This window comes from Mucor velutinosus (assembly GCF_035048745.1).
Source record: "Mucor velutinosus strain NIH1002 chromosome Unknown tig00001561, whole genome shotgun sequence".
Classification (NCBI taxonomy): Eukaryota; Fungi; Mucoromycota; class Mucoromycetes; order Mucorales; family Mucoraceae; genus Mucor; species Mucor velutinosus.
This window is the reverse complement of record NW_027041903.1, coordinates 534,449-554,146: the sequence shown is the minus strand read 5'-3', so window position 1 is coordinate 554,146 and position 19,698 is coordinate 534,449. Positions and strand designations below refer to the sequence as shown.

At 38.1% G+C, this 19,698-nt stretch overlaps 5 protein-coding genes across 5 annotated transcripts; 2 read left to right on the top strand and 3 right to left on the bottom strand.

Moving 5' to 3' along the window:
* Positions 1-1,030: 1,030 nt before the first annotated feature.
* Positions 1,031-2,408, bottom strand: ATC70_008321 (ETF domain-containing protein; the record flags this gene model as incomplete). The annotated part of the gene is made up of 4 exons (XM_064827572.1): positions 1,031-1,199; positions 1,249-1,275; positions 1,333-1,547; positions 2,403-2,408. The coding sequence occupies 4 exons, from the start codon at positions 2,406-2,408 to the stop codon at positions 1,031-1,033; spliced, it is 417 nt and encodes a 138-aa protein (XP_064686856.1).
* A 5,944-nt stretch (positions 2,409-8,352) lies between these two features.
* On the top strand, positions 8,353-8,849 carry cys12 (Cysteine synthase 2; the record flags this gene model as incomplete). The annotated part of the gene is made up of 2 exons (XM_064827571.1): positions 8,353-8,377; positions 8,488-8,849. 2 exons carry the CDS (start codon positions 8,353-8,355, stop codon positions 8,847-8,849), a joined length of 387 nt encoding a protein of 128 aa, XP_064686855.1.
* Positions 8,850-9,157: 308 nt separating this feature from the next.
* On the bottom strand, positions 9,158-10,050 carry ATC70_008319 (uncharacterized protein; the record flags this gene model as incomplete). Its single annotated transcript, XM_064827570.1, has 2 exons — positions 9,158-9,557; positions 9,620-10,050. The coding sequence occupies 2 exons, from the start codon at positions 10,048-10,050 to the stop codon at positions 9,158-9,160; spliced, it is 831 nt and encodes a 276-aa protein (XP_064686854.1).
* A 4,101-nt stretch (positions 10,051-14,151) lies between these two features.
* ATC70_008318 (Deoxyribose-phosphate aldolase (2-deoxy-D-ribose 5-phosphate aldolase) (Phosphodeoxyriboaldolase)) lies at positions 14,152-15,773 on the top strand (the record flags this gene model as incomplete). Its single annotated transcript, XM_064827569.1, has 6 exons — positions 14,152-14,202; positions 14,261-14,414; positions 14,486-14,585; positions 14,646-15,076; positions 15,134-15,295; positions 15,355-15,773. The coding sequence occupies 6 exons, from the start codon at positions 14,152-14,154 to the stop codon at positions 15,771-15,773; spliced, it is 1,317 nt and encodes a 438-aa protein (XP_064686853.1).
* Positions 15,774-17,419: 1,646 nt separating this feature from the next.
* On the bottom strand, positions 17,420-19,506 carry ADK1_2 (adenylate kinase; the record flags this gene model as incomplete). Its single annotated transcript, XM_064827568.1, has 7 exons — positions 17,420-17,507; positions 17,566-17,840; positions 17,907-18,259; positions 18,323-18,578; positions 18,634-18,995; positions 19,056-19,103; positions 19,167-19,506. 7 exons carry the CDS (start codon positions 19,504-19,506, stop codon positions 17,420-17,422), a joined length of 1,722 nt encoding a protein of 573 aa, XP_064686852.1.
* Positions 19,507-19,698: the final 192 nt, after the last annotated feature.

Genomic DNA, 19,698 nt, shown 5'->3' with positions numbered 1-19,698 from the left:
AATGAACTAAACTAACAGAGATGAATGCTGTCGGAATCTTCTTTGGCAATTTTGGTTTCAACTCGTCTTTCGAATAAAGGGGTATTGTTGCTAGGGCATATCATTTCGCTATCGGCCTTGTTGTCTCCGTTGCTACATTTGACTGAAGCTTCATTCATTGCGACTAGTTTTTTGATGCTGGGTAAAAAAATCTTTAATTTCTGATTTGCATTGAGGCAAGATGAAATCGAATAAGAATAAAGTAACATAGAACTTCTGGGATATGAGCACAAGCGTATACACATTGACTTTCAATCCCACGACTTGTAGCATGATGGGCGCATTGATTTTGTGAGTATCTATCGTTGACTTGCTGAAATACACCAATAGGTACATATACAGAATGAGAGCCCGAGTGCGATTTGTGTAGTAAGACGATTTCACCTCACCATAGGCGATATTTTCACGATACTGAGACTGAGAGATATTGGTTACGAGACAATCTGGGCGCAATACTTCCTTCTTTACGAGCTTCCTCTCGTTGGGATTCGGCTCTGGGTAGCGAAGGCGGAATGTGTCATTGATGTCGCTGAGGAAGTATTTAACCACTGGGTCTAGAAATCTAGTCCTTAGGTCACATTCGTTGAAAGCTTCAACCTCTTTATATCGAGGTAAAAACTCCAAAAAGTTCTCGGACGCATCGAATTATTCTCTTGTGCCATACATCTTTTGTGCTTTATAATAATTGTTCAAGATTTGCCTCTACTTCAAAATAATCGAAAAACGCCTTTTCAAATACATCATCGATGAGATTAAGCAGGTCTGTGTGTTTAGTTGTGTCGAAAGAGTAATGAGTTTTCAACAAATGTTTGTAGAGCTTGTTCAGGTTTGCTTCTCCAAAAAGACGCAACATGTCAGTGGAGTAGGAGCCAGGCCTCAAGAACAGAATGTTTTCAAGAGCTCTACCAAAAGGAATAAGTAAGAGTACTTACACAAACAAAAACACTTACATAAGCTTGTGGAAATTTGGCTCGAGATAAATGGCGTCCAGTTATGAAAGATCGTTGAGGCGTTTCTTCTTATATTGCGCGAACAGATTTTGGTATTCAGTATCACCGACAGCATACTTGGCATTAGTTTGAAGCTTGCTGCGAACTGCTTGGTTCAATTTTGGATTCACCATCGTGGGTAAACTATCGAAATCAACGTTTGCCTCAGCACTAAAATCCTACATCAGCACCCTCATCCATGCTATTTTATCAGACTTACTCATTATTTGAATTAAATAATCTGTCACTGCACACATAATATGAGTACAACGCTCTGCATAAAGAGCACTTTACGAACACCTACATGGAGTCGTCGTCCTTGTCGTCTTGATCAGTAGCAGAAGGAAAGAGGTCATCAAGATCGTCATCTTCGCAATCATTACTGGATACGGGTACATTTTCAAGCTCGCTGCGCAAACGCTTTCTTGGATGAACTGAGTTTTCTGATACATTTTGCTGGATGGTTTGGTGTGTAGCTTGATTTATAGTTTGGGCTTTGTTCACAATTGTATTTGCCAACTGGATATATGATGTGATGCTTTCTTGATCTGCTGGGGGTATCTTGAAATCTTCCAACAAACTTTGTGCGCGTTCTCGAAAAGACTGTTTTGGATGAGTTTTCAAGCTCTCTTAGCTCTTTTTTCGTCGCAAGCCCGTGGTAGGATCGTTCTTTATCTGGATAATACTTTTTCTGAATAGCTTCAAAGATGTTCTTTATTCGCCAATCACCTGGTGATGTAGTTTCAAAGTAGTGTAATGGCATTTCATAAATTTGAGTGTTAAAGAAAATGCAAAATGTGAGTAGTTGAAGGCTGTGATGTTGGTGGATTGTAAATGGGAATTTAGGGACGAAAGAATGACCAACATTTATTGTTACGTATTTATTTTACATTTCTCTCTTGCTGAAGACCTCTTCATAAAACCATTAAAACTGAAGAAAGCTTGGTGAGCCTACCAGTTGCGATATGACCATTTCTCCTCTTTTTCTCTATTGCATCATCTATTATGTATGGCCTGTTTGTAACTTGGTATTTGGTTCTAAATGGTCTAGAAGGAGGCCTTGTGAATACGTTTTACGTTGCCGTCTGAATACGTTTCAGCTTCCCTGATGTGGGCATCCGATCAAGAAGTGAACAACTCGACAAGCTGCAATGGCTTGTTTGAGGGTTCCCCATACTTTGAGACAGCCTGTTCCAGCATATAGAGCTATAGTGAAGGCTGTTGCTGCAAATACGTTTTGCTCAACATCTGAACACGTTTCAGCTTCACTGGTGCAATCAAAGTAGTTTGTGTGGCATGTCATTATTGCAATTACGAGTTTGCCGAGCCAAATGTAGTAGCTAAGTATCTATTCATTGTCAAAACCAAATTTACTTTCATTGCTGATATTCGCGTTTTTACTTTAGGTTACAAATGCCCATTAGAATACAGGTTCTTAACAATACTCTTTGTCAAATCACTCTTAGAGTCTGAAATAGGAATCCGAGATGGCCAGCACGCAAACATACAAAGATCAAGGAGCCTCACTGTAGCTGGTCAAGAGTGAATGGACCTGCATTTTGAGCCAAGGAAACAGTCTACGGACTCTGTCGTTGACTTCTGAGCGACAGTTTGGGAGGGGGGACTTATCGAAATCAAAGATTACGTGTGTTTCCTTGTATTTACACTTCTCGAGTTCGTGTCTCTAAACCATACCTAAATTCACACAACTGAGATGGCCGTATAATAAACGCTTTAATAAAAAGAAGCTGTACATCAGAGACAACCTCAGTGGACTCTGGGTGTTTGGTACAAAGGACCCTTGGAGATTCAGAAGATTACTTCTTTGCTTCCGTGATGTTTAAGCATCTTCATTGTTTTGATATGGCTCTAATGAAGCTGCTGTATGGTTCTGTATTGAGAAACAGCTGGACTTCTGTATACACGTAAAGACTTGAACGTCGACAGACGTACCTGTTCCGTGGCAGGTTTCTTATAAAATGGTCTGGAGGGCAAATGCCACCAAACAAATTTGAAGTAGAAGTAGTAAAAGTTATGAACCTTGCATTTGACTCAGGTACAGCAAGAACCATCTTGATAAATGCACTTGCTGAGATACTGATCGTCCAGAAATGCGTATGTTGTGCCAGAAGGGCTACAACTGTCTATAAAGATTAAGGCATTCTTGATGGGTAGATATGTCTGTGTTGTGCAACAACATGGACAAGCTATGATAACTGAAGTGCATCTCAGCTATCTAAATACTGAGGTTCACCAGATGTGATAAGCGTTGTACAAGATAAATTGCTACTTTGGCATTCAGAACTTAGTATAAATAGAATAACTCTTGTCTTCATCAATAAATCTTTAGTTTTTGTGTCTGATCTTATTCAAATAAGTCTTTTCTTGTTTTTATAATATCGAACATTTTTTATAAGCTACAAATAATAATCCTTTTATTCTTTGTGCTTAACACAAATCAATAACAAGCATTTTCAAATATGGCAACTATGCCCTGCTGCCATAGTTGCACAATATTCCAGATAAAGGGTTCCACACTTCAATAAAAAACAGCACACCTTAAACTGTCAAGGCTACATTAAATCATGCTATGACGATAGCTCACCCAAGCCCATCAAGGTTACTCAAATCGACCCTTATGGCCAGTGCTCTTGCATTGATTATCACTTTAAATCAAATATCAACAACATTTGCCAGATATCGTAATAGCAGCACCTACTGCTCTCTATCATCACTAAGCCTACAAGCTAGTTGCAAAGGTATAAATAATCTTCTTTTTTTTTACTCAATTCCAGGGTCTTCAGTTCATTTTATACACAAAATAAAATACAGTTGATTTCTATTGTATTTTTGTTATTGCTTTATTTTTTTTTGTGAAATCTATCTAAACCTGATTTCACTGCATCGCTGACGCTCAAGTTTTAAAATCACTGTAATCGAGCATCTCAAAAAGAAAGATCTGAAAGATCTGATGGTCAGGATTAGAGTAAAAGTGTCTATAACTTAGAGATTGAACTCTATACAATGCAAAACATCAGGGACATTAGACAGAACTGTAATTTACTCACATCTTTGTCAGCACAAAATACTACTACGCCTTATTTTCAGGCCAAATTCTGTCCAAACTTAGCCATTTTGAAGCGCGAATAACTCATGCTACAAAGCGTTTTGAGCGCTTGGAATAGCCCCACACGCCTTCTCTTGGCAACGCTCCTCTTACTGGTGCTTTATCTCAATTTTTTTGGGTCATTGCAAATTTACTAAAAATCGTCATTTTCACATGAGTATTAGCAAGGGAAGATTCTTGAAAATCAAACGATCGCGTTTTTCACCGCGAAAATAAAGGCTTTTCTTATGATACATATTAGATCAAATTAATCGTAAAGATAAAATAAATCATCAGAAATTGTTTCTCTGGAGCTTTCACAAGCTAAATTTTGACATATTTACAGAAAACCTGTTTTCATACTTTTGCAAATTGCTCATTATTTTCAGTCTGAAAGCTGAACGCAACCAGCATCATTCGATGCGCCTTCATTAACTCTTTATAGATGCATCAGAAAGTAAAGTATAACAAGGAGAGTTTTCATAGTCAAATTTAGCAAAAACGTTTAAAGAATGTGAAATCAAGTCGAATTTGAACACGAAAATACCCACTGCACAATTTCAAATTAAACTACAGCAGTTACGGCTACCTTGAAGGCAAAAGGCTGAGGCCAAATCTACTGGCCGTGACGTCGGTTAAGGCGCTCACTCATTTTTTCCATACCCTCGTTTTTTATCCTTTTTGCAAATTGCGTTCAGTATCAAACCATATTCGTTTTAGAACCCTTTTGATTGAAAATAACACTCTAGCGTCTGATAACACGGCCTTGCATTGTTAAAAGCACTTGATACTGCTTCTTTAAAGTGGAATATAGTAGGTACTATTCGATAACGAGCACTAGAAGACGTAAAATCAGTACTAATCGAATTTGTTTATTAGGTTTCCTTATTTTTCTGCCTGTTTGACGTCGGTGCTGCTGCCATTACTTCTCTGCTATCTCTGCTATTTGCTTCTTTGGTTTACTATGTCTGGTGGTTGCTTCGTTGGTCTCTATCTCTGGTGGTTGCTTCTTTAATCTTTGTCTGGTCTCTGGTGCCGTTCGTTCTTTGGTTTTTCTATGATGCTGGTGTTGCTGGTGTTGCTGTTGATGTTGCTGCTGCTAGTCTGGTCTTTCTTCTTGGTCTGCTCTCTCGGTTGTATGTTTGTTCTCTGGTCTATCTCTGGTAGTTGTCTATTCTCTGCTGGTCTATCCGTGGCTGTGGCAAGTGGTAAGTAACTTTTTTCTTTTGGTCGCAATGATATAAAACTTCTCTGGACGTTTGTATTATTGCTTTTTTTTCTCGTGATAATGCATTCATGATGTTTGCTTTGTTACGATTTCTTTTTCTTTTGTTGGCTGTGATATGATCAGCTCAACGGATGCTTGCGATGTTGTTGCTTCGTATGTACGAACAACAAGCATGATGTACTGCTATATATCTGTATTGCCGTTGTAATACTATTTTGTTATATGGCCGTGGGTTGTTGTTTGTGTTGCCTCTGTCGCTTCACATGAAACAACATTAGTTACTATGTTGTATTGCACACTTATAATACTGCTGTTGCTCATGCAATTGTGCGTGTTTGTGTTGCTTGACATCCGACTATTACCACCATGCACGTTGCTCATGCATGCATTTTTGTTGCAACAACAATGAGCTGTTCTTAACATCTTTGATGTTGTATTTGTTGTTATGCTCTTCTTTTGACTCACTTTTTTGTGTGAGTGTTCCTTTTTTATCTACATGCTACTATACCCCTATAGTAGTATATTCTTTTCTTCTTTTCCTTTTTTTTTTATTATGTTTCTTTCGAAGCATACCTCTTTATTACGTTGTGGTGGATGTGCCTATCGCTGAAGCTCAACAAGACTTTATCCGAGACTAGGAGATGGATAGGCCGCCTCCACCTGGTTATCGCTACTTACTTTAGTGATGATTGAGAGTCTCAACTCCTGAATCTAAAGCTAGGTGGTGTAAGTAAGGCATGCTCTAGCACCTGAGGGAAATTTGATGATAGTGACAGCTATATTGCTATTATAGCGGCGCTTAAAATTTTGCCTCACATCAAAACAGAGGGAAACCCTCGCAAATTTTTTTTTAGGTCAGCGGAGTTTTTAAGCAATCTGATTGGCTGAGGGATTGAAAGAGAAACGGTTTACAACGGGTTGGTTTTCTGTTGATCTATCATTTATCATGATTTTGTCGTTTGTAATAATAAAAGCGTAATTAGACGGAAACAATTTAAATCCTTCTTTATTCAAGAGTAATATAAGGTGCAATCGTTGAGTTCATTATCCAGTAAATAATTTTATGTGAGCAATGCTTTTTAAAATGTACCGGTATTTTCCAGGGAATATTATATAATAGGTGGTACTACAGTAGTACGGTACATTAGGTACAGGGTTCTCCCAGTACCAAATGTCCCGCCAAACATGCGATGTACCTGCAATGTAACAGCCACCCAAACTCAATTTGATTGAAAACCAAAATTCATCGAATAGTTCTCATTCAAATTCATGTTATTTGGATGTATTAATAAAAGCGCTCAAATGTATATCAATAACCACTTAAGCATACTAAAGTAAAGATGCACACTTATCTCTCACATCGTGTGAATGAATCACTCCTGGTCACAGTGTACTCAATCACACCCGTGATGGTCGTAATAAGTGATTTATCAGAAATAAATTATTTATAAAAAAGAGTATGAAGTTAATCAGGTAAAGAATGTCGTTTATTACATTGGAAATAACAGGGTTTATATACTATTCGAATTGAGGGATTTGATGTGAGGATAAGGTATTAGATGGGTTGATTTGGGTGATAGGATAATAGATCCAATCTATTATCCTGAACATTGTTGCATACAAGCATGCATCTTAGGCTACATTCACTTTCTCCTCAAGCCACCTTTTATTACAGTGTAGCAGCATAGATGATGTTTATCGTATCACATCACATCTATGTTTACAAGTCCAGTCAATTGTGTGTGCACAGGTGCCTCAGGAACTACAATACATTCAATCTTCCCAATGTCAAGATATCGAGATACACCTACACTACATGAAACATATCGACTTAGGTGGCCTCTCAACAAGCTATACCAACAATCCATAAGGCCCCAGTGGCCTGCTATTTATATACCATCTCAACGTAGTAGTCATTGACCAGGGATCTACCATATTTAAGCAAGCTAGATGCCCTGTAATAAAGAAGCTTTTTGCTTTCGTTTTAGATACAGCTGACAACTGATTATTATCATCGACTTATTATTACGAATTCATCAACATTTCGCTATAGTAAAATGCTACTTTCGGAGCTCTAGGATTAATATTTCAACGCTTGATTCTGGATGGGTTAAACCTCAAAACTAGAAATACTTTTGTATATGTAGAATCTTTGATAAGAGATAAAAAGTTACAACCCTGAAATTAAGACATATTGGAACTCAATTATATACAACGCATGTTTGGCAGGGCATTTGGTACTGAGAAGAACCGGTACCTAGTGTACTGCTGTACCTACATAACTTTCCTCACATAATAAGTCCAGAAATCCTTCACATCAAACTGTGCCATGGATGCCAGATCCGAGAAAGCGAGATCCAAAAGCGCATTTTGATTAGTAGCATTCCTGTTTCACTGGTCTCAATCGTTACTATCTGTACAATGAGCAATAAACAATATTTTATCATTGATTATCCCACATCTTACGAAGGTTGAACGTAGTAGTTTCACAAATCGCAACGTGTAGTAATATTAAGTCAGTCAAATTTGTATCTATGCCGTGCGTAAATAAGAGAAAGCCGCATCCATAGCTACCTTACATATACATATGCAAGAAACATTGGCACTACACATCAGTTTAATTGCTATTGTATTTAATGAAATTCACTTACAAATGGATTTTGAGGACCAATGGCTTCGACAGCATGTAGTCTCTCTATTGAAAAAACTTATAATCATTCAAAGGCGTCTAGATGATGGGTTATATTTTTGCTGCCCATAATGTTCGCTAAATCACATGTGTTTGATGCTTTCTAGCTATTATGCGTCAAGCTTGATGAAAACGGGTGTGATAAATGCATTTGCTGTAGCCATTTTGGGTTGCTTTCATGCAGCATTGTCCAGCTAAACAGAAAAGCTATTTACCATTCACATCCAAAAAGTATATATCTATGATGGCTTTGAGTCAATGTCCTGTTCTTTTCTTCCATACAAATTACACCTTCAAACATATGTCTAGTAGCGACTCATCATCAGGTAAAACTACTCGAAAAGTATATAAATATATTGATTGAGAGCATACATTTCTTCATTGAACACAAATCTAACCGATTTCTTAACGCAACTGCTTGCTAAATGTAATATAGATTATCATTCTACTTCTCCTTCTCTTGATCACTCAGAAGCATCGGCTACTTCGTCGTCAGCAAATGCAAAGGCAACAGCAAGAGCATCCACCACTACCACAACAGCATCTGCATCTGCATCTGCAACAGTGACAGCAGTTGTGAATACAGGCTTGTTACCTTACTCATCTTTGCTTAAAGACGAGCTTGTTGACACTATGGCTGATTTAGTAAAATCGGAAATGCTGCTGGAGAAAAAACCCGATGACAATGAGGAAAATGAGAGAATCAGACGAAAAAAGAGGAAGCTGGAAGTTTTGTTGGAATTAAACAAGCTAGAAGATGAACTGGCTGATGATGCCAAGAGAAGAAAAGATAAATGAAATCACCAAACATCTTGCACCCTGCCAATCAGTATAAGCAAAGAAGCCATTGCATATTTTATCTACAAAATTTCATTAAAATAATGCTCGCGCTATGATAGTTTTATAAAAGATCTTCCCAACCACTATTGGTTTAAGATGACATCGAAGAAGTAGATTGTTGAGTTTATTCATGGGTTAAAAAAGTTGATATATATAAAGAGTAATTAAAAGATCTATGTACAGGTATAGTGTATAAGAAACAAAGTCTATGTATGTATGATCACAGCTCATCAAGGAAAGTGTAGTGGTAATAATGAATATCGTGTTCAGAACAACGTATTACTGTTTGTGCTGCTGCTAGCGGCGGCTCTAAAAGGAGGGGGAGTACGCACTCTGCCTATTGTGGCATTGTACTTTTGTTGCTCTTGCTCTACTTTTGTTAATTTGCTGCTGTCATTGCTAGTAGTAATGCTGTCTTTTTCGTCAAGCAGCAATACATCTTTTGAATCTTCTGGTCGCTTAATAATGTTGAAAGAAAAGCGAGCATCTTCATCTAATTGACATTTGCTTATGATGAAATTGCTCTGGGTTGATTTGACTTTAGATGAAAGACCCAGTTCAAAAGATGTCAACTTCCGGCTATTGCATCCAAGCTGCTCATGCGACATGCGAGAATCAGATGAAGATCCAAAAGAAAGATGCCCTAGTTGAGCAGCGATTTCAGGGCTACAGAAACAGTAAAATGTCAATTAGATTTGGTAAATGATACGCTTAATTTGAAAACTCACTTGATTAGCACGGCAATTTCAACAAAGAATGTGGCAATTGGACCTGCAAATAGCCACACAGCAGCAACAACCATATTGGTAGCTTGATTCATCATGACAGCTTCACGACATGCGCTGTACAGTCCCAATAAAAATGCGAAGATCCACATGCATGATGTGCCTACGACAACGATAATTCGAACTTTCAGGGCACCAGTTTTCACCTTTTGGATATTGACCCTTAATTCAGATTGCACTAGCAAATGTTTATCTAGTAGCCGCATCAAGCGAACACCAGCAAATAGCAAGAGCGTGCCCAGGTAGCCACAATAGAATGTCCAAAAATAGTATTGAGCCATGGTCAGTTTGGATGCCATTTCATCATTGCCGCGAATAGCATAAATACCAGCGGCAAGAGCACAGCTTGTATTGGTCAGAAATGGAAACGTCATGGTTGCTAGACATAGTATGTTGACTGCAGTGTGTGATTTCACCCAGTTACTGTATATCACTCGACTGCTCTATATGTGCAATTATAACCAGTGTTAGTTTTATTACAAGCCTTCATGGTTGGTTTTTATCATGTATACCTCGGACAATGTATACGCTACTCCAAACAAATAGCAAGCGAAACAGCAGTAGCCAAACTGAAAGCCTACTTCAAACATGACTATACACAACAAAAATGGAAGATTGTCAATAACCAATGAATCAATACATGAAAATGGAATAGTAATGTGTAACACATCACAAAAGTAAAGCCTTACAAGATCTGAAGACCGGGTTGGGGATTGAATTGGTCAACATGAATATAGCATGAACCATTTGCACTGCACAGGGATGCATGAATTAGTTTAATTGTATTATATGCATGCAATGTAATGTATGTTATTTACACAGATTGAAAATGATGCCAAACAAGCCCATTGATTCAATGGGCTTTGGTCGAGGAAATCCATTTCTCATCTCGAATATCTTCTGATTTCTGTAATTGAGTCGAAAATACAGCACAATAATAGCTATCAGTGCAAGAACGCCTGATACGACAGCTGTTACAGTGTATAGTATCTTTGCAATGTAGGTTTCTTCGCAATCGTAGATCGTGTATCGAAAATCGCAATGACACTCTCCAAATTCATCGCATACTCTCCAAAATGTCGACTGCTGCTGGATTTGCTGATCGCTCATATAGATGATGAATTGCAGTATGTAATTGCGCACGATGCAGTAGTTTAATTTGAAGAAAGAAAGAAAGGAATTGCGAAAAAAAAGTGTAATATATATAAAAAAAATATTATGCAATTGAACTCATTGCAGAATGAGAGGCACGAGCGTTGCACATAAAGGCAACTAGTCAAAGAAAAGGGTCATACAATAAGTTGCGTGTGAGATTCTCTGACAACTTTATTACCATAAACAATTTAATGTGGGGAAGCAGGGCAATTTCTGTCCACAAAAAAGTCTTGGTAGCTCAATGTAATTAACACATTGCTTTGAGTATCATTTGTATATATGGTAAATGAAACGTATAACTTTAAGATAACGTACAAATGTTAAAGTAGGCAGTTAACCATTCATGCAGTAACTATCAAGTTGCCAGGTTGTGTAAAATTATCATGTTTCTTGTGATATTTGCAGTACTCATTGGTATTTGGATGACAGTTTTAGTAATTCTGATCCAGCAGTGGTTTGTATACAAGTAACGGAAGCATCACAATTTTTACAGGCTTTGCCGCGATGTGCAACTGAATTTTTCAGCTTAGATGTTACTTCACATGCACCGTACACAACTATTTGCTTTTTTGTATTTGATGTGGGGCAAGTATGACTATAATTTCAAAATCAAATGTCAATTGATCTGCGAAAATCTACAATTTACATTTGAATTGACCGTTGAGGTGTAAAGCCCTTCTTCAACTACGATCAAGATTAAGAAGCAAATGTAAAACATGGACTATACTTCACATCTTCAAAGAAAAACATATGAAATTAACGCTTTCACCAGTTGTAAAGTTCATGATTCACAGAGTACTTTTAGAAATACTTGGCATGAATGCAGTATTTCATATGTTTGTATTATAGAATGCTACTCAAATCAAGATTGCATCACATGGCAATGCAACTTCCTTCAGGCACAGCGTTGGTGTTGATTAAAGTGCTTTACAGCAGATTTTAAAAGCATACTTGACCCTATATGTTTTTTGTCCGGATACTAGCAGGATCCAAACAACATCGTGGCATGCAATAACGTTTACTCAATGACAGCCATATCGCATTACAGCGCAAATACTAATGGCTACAACTTGGACATGTATACTGAAAAGTGGCTTTTCTTCACCGTAACGTTATTTTGGGCGCACAATCCCCAACATTTCATATAATAACTTTTGTTTTTCTCAGGGACCATTAAATCAAGCATCTCTAATTTCATAATGAAGCTAGAATCTCAACATAATATCAATAATACAAAAGGGCGTTGGGCAGTAAAGAATCCGCTTTTGAAATAGAAATTCTGATTTGCATACTTGTTGATTTGACCGTGGCCTACATGCAATTGGTTGCTATGATCGACATACATGCTTTACCCCTGGTTGCTATGGTGGAGATTTAATGCATCTGTCAAATGTTGATACCAGGGCAACCTACTTCGCAGTGCCTGTGGTCAAATTTATACATGATACTTAAGCAACAACTAAACATTACTGCTACACTTTAGTTTTATACTCAAATCGAGAACCAACAGACTCTGGTTTTAGACGTTTACGTTGTGTAACTTTGCACTTTCCCTGAAAAAAAAAGTGTATAAATAAACTTCACATGGACTACTCAATATCCTGGGAAAAAATCATCCTCACTATGTTGCATATTTGTAAAGGTAATTAGACAAGATAAAGCAGCAGAGGCTGCTCAATAAAAGTATATGTTCTAACAGTCAACTCTGCCTATGTCTCATCTTCCAGTGAGTTCAATTTCACCTCGTTCAACGAGTACAGTTTGATGTTGTCCGAAATTATTGGCCCGCACATATAGTTAAGTTCTGTAAGTCTTAAATGATTTTAAGGATTACATTTATCATTGATTAAACTAGACATAAATTTGAAAGAGCTCCTATTTTTCCGGATCTGTCCTGATAAATAACTTTTGCAATGCCTTTCTTCTTTGTGGATGAGTAATAATTTCGATGATTAATCTTTATTATGCAATGGGCACAAGCTTCCAGGTCCCCTCCAGGACCCAAATACTATAACTTCAACTACAGTTGCCCAGTAAAGGCTGTATGCCTGTGAGATAACTAACTAGATTTCAGGAACATGCCTTAGTGAGATTTTACATTTACATGATGAAAGGTGGGAATATTTTCATATGCTTTGTACTGACTTTCAATGGAGTTCCTTACTTTGATGTTGTGGTCCCCCCCAATGAATCGTGAAAGAAAAAAAGCGTGTATTTTTTTGTATTCATCAATTAAATTTGGCTTTTTTCCCAAGCTTTTGTAGCTCTTACGCCTAGATGCATGATGCTTGACATATTCTACCTCCTTTTTTCTTTCATTGATAAACAACATTGAACATCTAGGGAAATTTCAATCATAAATCTCAATAAGATTTAGCGACTTTGATTGGTAATAAAAACCTTCGTTTACACTAGATTTTCCCGCTAAAAACTATTGAGAAAAGAAGGGATACATGTCAACCTTTTGATCTTGTTTAATTAAGACACATGAAATGAACTTGACCCAACATTTCATACATTTCGGAGCGCATAATAAGAAAATGGAAAACCCCACATTTCATGCCATTGCTGTGTTATGGGATGCCCCTGGTTAACAATCTCTCCCTGAAATTTAGTAGTTTCATTTGAATAAACGTCAAACTCTGTGTTGTCCTCTCTCTTGCACTCGATGCATTCGATGCCGGAGTATTTAATGATATTATTCATTGCAATTAATTCAGGATGAGTTTATAAATCGAAAAAGTCTAATGGATTCATTGACGATGTTTGTCAGATAAAAGAAAGATGCCAAGTTTTTTTTCTTTAGATTAAAGTGTATAATCAATGTTTGGATCAATGTTGTGCTTGTCAATGCCACATATCATCTCGCTCTGCGATTCTAACCCTCAAAATGAACAACGGGACAACCCGGGCTTGTGATGTGACAACCATCAACAGTGTTCATTCCATAGCTTTGATCCATCAGATGCCATGTCAGATGGTGCTTCTTAGCTGCAACACTGGCATGACTACATTTGACATTTTTCAGTTATATCTCAAGAATCTATCTATTTGAGTATTGATTTAGCAATGTAGCGCATCTATCGCGGATGTTGTAAGTGCACTTCGGGTGACCAAGTCTTTTCTTTAATTTATTCCGTACTTACCCGCTTTTTTGTTTGGAGAAACAAGTGGAGAAGTGTAATGAAAATGAAATAGCGATTGAAATAAGCTTGTTAGTGGGTCCTTCCCCCCTTCCCTTTTTCCTTAAAACTAATCTAGTTGTTTCCCTTTTTCTTTTTTCTCTTTTCTCAGTATTTATTTTATTTATTCACAACAAAATGTTCAATTCTTTGCGTGCTGCTACTTCTATCGCACAACGTGCTTCTTTGGTAATTTCATCCACATTGTATCTGCTGCTCTGGTAACTGATTCTTTAATGATTTACAGGTTGCCCGTAAGCCTATCCAACAACAACAAAAGCGTTTCCTCAACATCCATGAATATCTCTCTGTCAAGCTCTTGAGAGAATACGGTATCAATGCTCCCAAGGGTGAGGTCGCTAACACTCCTCAAGAAGCCTATGACATTGCAAAGAGTCTCGGTAAAGTTTTTCATTGTCTTCCCCACAAAAGTTTTAAATTTACTGATCATCTTTAAATTTCCCCATTCCAGGTTCTGATGATCTTGTTATTAAGGCTCAAGTTCTTGCTGGTGGTCGTGGTAAGGGTACTTTTGATAACGGTTATAAGGGTGGTGTCAAGACTTTCAATACGTAAGTATTGTCCATTGCGTTTGAGAGAGAGTATGTGGGGGTCTAAAGAAAAATTTATAGACCCGAAGAAGCTAAGGAACTTGCTGAAAAGATGCTTGGTCATAACTTGATTACCAAACAAACTGGCGCCGAGGGCAAGCCATGTAACGCCGTCTACATTTGTGAACGTAAATACGCTCGTAACGAATACTACTTTGCCATCTTGTTGGATCGCAAGTCTGCCGGCCCCGTCATTGTTGCCTCTTCTCAAGGTGGTGTTGATATTGAAGGCGTTGCTGCTACCAACCCTGAAGCTATCATCACTGTTCCTATTGATGCTAAGGAAGGTCTTACAAAGGAGAAGGCCTTGGATCTTGCCAAGAAGATGGGTTTCACTCCCAAGGGTCAAGAGCAAGCTGCTGATACCTTCTTGGGTCTTTTCAAGCTCTTCAACGAGAAGGATGCCACTCAAGTTGAAATCAATCCCTTGTCTGAATCTAGTGATAACCAAGGTAAGTTATATTTTATTGTTGGATGAATGTCCTGTGTTAACTGTAGTATGCTATTAGTTCTCTGTATGGATGCCAAGCTGAACTTTGACGATAACGCCAGTTTCAAGCAAAAGGAAGTCTTTGACCTCCGTGATTTCACTCAAGAAGATCCTCGTGAAATTGCTGCTGCTAAATACAGCTTGAATTACATTGGTTTAGATGGTAACATTGGTTGTTTAGGTAAAGTTGTACAACATTTGTCAGTGGTTTTCTTTCTTCTTATTCAAGGGAATTTATAGTCAATGGTGCTGGTCTCGCCATGGCCACTATGGATATCATCCAACTTCACGGCGGTAAGCCCGCTAACTTTTTAGATGTTGGTGGTGCTGCTACCCCTGAAGCTGTCAAGGCTGCTTTCGAAATTATTACATCTGATCCCTCCGTTTCTTCTGCCTTTGTCAACATTTTTGGTGGTATTATGCGTTGTGATGTTATCGCTGAAGGTATCATTGCCGCTGCTAAGGATTTAGATCTCCAAATTCCTTTGATTGTTCGTCTTAAGGGTACTAAGGTTGATGAAGCCAAGAAGTTGATTGCTGAATCTGGTCTTCGTATCTTTGCTCAAGATGATCTGGATCTTGCTGCTCAAAAGGCCGTCAAGTTCTCCAAGATTGTTACATTAGCTAGAGAAGCAAATGTTGATGTCAAGTTTGCTTAAATCACCATTATTCCATTATAGATCTTCTTCTATACACTTTTTTTTATGCCTAAATCACTCGACCAATCCATGACAATTTCTCACTTTTCTATAAATAAACCATTCTAATGTACTTTGTATACGCAAATTTTTTGTTTTATCAAATGCTTGTGCCAGGTGCATTTTCAAGGCAGTGTTCAGTTAGCTTGCACGATCATTATACTTTTCTATATCCTCTACAAGAAGCACATAAATCTATACTCCCCAGTGGCCTCTCGTTCACTGTAATGAATGAAGTGGCAGTGCTTCTGCCAGCTAAAAAAAAGCAATTCATACTTCGATAAAACTTTCATTGAAGATTGGCTAGACTTGCTGTATTTTGGATCTAATATATCTATTTTGCCAAATTCGACTATATGAATTGTGATGATCATCCCATACTTTCCTAAGCTGTTTTGGAGTACTTTTCGAGGCACATCCGACGGTACAAACTATAAGAGAAATTTTGACTGAACTTATTGAACAAAACTAAAGATTATAAAATGAGGTTTTCTGCAAAAATGTTGACATTTTACCTATGAAGATCTCTCAAGCGAACGTTCAAAAGCTGCATTGGGTCGAAAGAAACATTTTGATGTAATATATACCATGATAAAAGTCTTCATTTTTGAGGTCAAAAATGCGATCGTTTGATTTTCGATGAAAACCATGAGGGGTACCTCATGCCTTTTAGTCGAATTTTGGCCATGATTTTTTTGATCTCCAAAACGTTGAGCAAAGGGCTCAAGGAGTTAACGCTAGGTGAGAACAATTGCTTGGTGCTATTCTGGCCGTCTAAAACCGCTTCTAACACGAGAAAACACGGCTCGATTATATCCAAATTTCGTCGTGATTTGCATAATTTCAAGTGGTAAGAGGTAGTAACAATATATTATACGTCTGTATATGATATATTTCTGTTGATACAGACGTGGAACGTCCCAGGAGAGTTAGATCGACAGCTTCAGGTTGCTTACAGAGACGGTAGAAAATTAAAAAGTGGTATAAAGTGCCTACTAAATAGCTTACAGGCACACAGAAGGGCAGTTCCTCATAGTAAATGACGGCCTCATTATCATAATTATGAAAACTAAAGTGGCAGATCTAATATAGATCACAAGTGTCCATACTGCCCAGTTTGCTCAAATGCAATGCGTGCACATTCAAAATTATGAAAGCATTCAATAGAATTGCCTCGATGAAATAATTGTGTGCACACTGAATAACTCGCTAAGGATGATCGAATGAATAAGCATCGTCATTGGCAAAAACAAGCTTTCAAAAACCAAAAATGAGTTTCAACTGATGGTTACCATTACGTAAATGACAAGAACTTTCTTTTCAGGGCGACAATGTAATTTTAACAATTCACATGATAAATGTGTTATTATATCACTATTATCGAGGCATTATTGGTGCTGATTGCTGTTATTGACGAAGTATATATGTAATGCTGCTATTGTAGCGAGGGAGAGAGTGTCTCGATCTCAAGTGTGAATATCAATCATTATTGCTGTACATTGTAGGAAAGGTATGTAATGTAAACCTTTTCTAGAGAAAAGGAGTACTTTAATAGATGCTCGAAAGTTTATAATATTTTACCAAAATGCGACGCTGTTTAATGCATACTAAAATTCTACAAAAGAATCCGTCTCCTCAATGTATTGCCATTTCTTCAATTCGGTGCCGTATGGTTTAGGTCGAAGCTCGTAGACGCTGTGCATATTTAAAAATGTTAGATAAGAATTATGTTTCAATGTTTAAATGACATTACGTATGAATAGGAACCATCATATGAGGCATCTCTTCTCTAGTCCAATCAAGAAGATAGCCAAGTAGAATACGCATCACAACTCTGTGTGTGATGATTAAACACGATTGGGTCATTCTCTCCAGCTCAACAATCATTGGTTGTAATCGGTGGATAACATCAATGTAAGATTCGCCTCCCATGCCTGGATATCTATAAAATAACTTGTTTGCCTGTCTTGATTTATATTCCTGTGGATGCTTTTGCTGAATCTCCTGATATGACATGCCTTCGCAGATCTATTTCAGTGAAAGAGCAATTTAGTTCATCTACCCAAAGGTAACACACATGGCAAAATACATTACACCAGAATTGATCTCATTCAAGAAACGAATGTGTTTTACGTCATAATCATCCGGATCAAAATGTTCAGCTGTCTGCATAGACCTTTGCAACATACTTGTCCAGACTGTGAATTGGGAGTTACAGAACTGAGCAGTCTTCTCTAAGGCACGGGCAGGCGTTTGATTTTCCTCGGGCTCCAGCTCGTTTGCTTTGGACGCCATTTCACAAGCAAATTTGATGCGTTGTGTCTGAGTGAACTTGGCTAATGCTTTGGCAAATTTGCGACCTGCAGGCGATAAAGGAGCATCGCCACCAATTCTACCAGTAATATTGTCTTCACTTTCACCATGACGAGTGACAAAAATTTGACGCTCTTTTTTTTTTCGCGGTAGATCAGTACAAGATGGACATTGAATAACAATGATGCGAGGCTTACCGTTGAGGTTAAAGTTCATGAGATAGAATATGCATTGACCAGACAGATAGCCAGAGATATTGTAAGCAATGACCTTCTTGCCAACGTTGATCAATTTACAAAATTGGATATCATGTTCCTCTTCCCAATCCCCAATAGGCTGATACGCTTTTTCATAGTTTGCTACTCGAGATCTGAAATCAGCCAGAGCTTCCACAGGATCCTTGTTTTTGTAATCTGGCCCTGATAGCTTCAATCTAAAGTTGCGTTCCAGCATCTTTTTTTCACCAGGGTTAGTTGTATATCGATACGCCAATATGCAATGTATGTACCATTTGATCTGTGCAGACTGATTCAATCAACAATACTCTAATCTCAGGCTCTCGCTCCAATCTGTCTATCAGCAACTTTCTTCTCGCCAAGGTTGAGTTAGTAGCGTCATGGATAGCCACACGGCCACCTTCCCTGAGCCACTCAATCAACTGTTCCAGCACGCTCAGAGCAATCTCATCACGAATGCGTTTCATATCCTTGTTGTTGGGATCAAAAAAGCTGGCGTTTTGATCTTGAGAGCTTGCTTCACATACTCGACGCATATTACCCACATTGAACACTTTGGTCTCGTATTGCAGCCAATTCAGATATCGTCTCAGCTTTTTGACGAGATAACTTTTTCCACGTGCGGGTAAACCGACTACCATTGTGTATACAGTTAATGCATGAATTTGCCATTTCTTTCAAATGTTTGTCATACCCATAATCACAACCAGTTTGCTGTCTAATTGACGTTCCGTTTTAAGTTCTACGTGTGGGATAACATGAGTATATGACGAGTGGCATGCGTATGCTACGATGGATGCCTTACTAGGTGTTGTGATGGTATGAACTGCGCCGGGAACATCTAATCCTACCGAATGGCGCACTCTAGTAGCTTCTTTCCCAGAGTCGTCTGCATTCAACTTGAGCCAGCTTGGTACAGCTGAAGGTGCTTTTGGTGTGGGAGCAGATACTAAAGGTGGCAATGTCTCTGACTCTTGCACAGATGTCTCGCTTTCTTCTTTATCTTGGACGGGGCTTGCATGAGGAGCCGCAAGGATTGGTAATACGCGCTGTGGAATCGTGTCTTCATCGAGGTCTTTTTCTACTTTGACTACCGGCAAGGTCTTTCTTCTATCATTGCTGAACGCTTGTGGTGGTTGACTCATCTGTTTAATATGAATATGATAAAAAAAAACCCCCAAACATTCCTTTTTTCCATTGCCATCTCATGTCGTTCACAGAACCAAGAATATGCTGATTTTTTTTTGTTAAACCGACCGGACTGGTTTGTCTCAGTGAAAGCACTCTAAATCTGACACAAAACACACAAACATCTCATGCTGAAGAGTGAACATTTG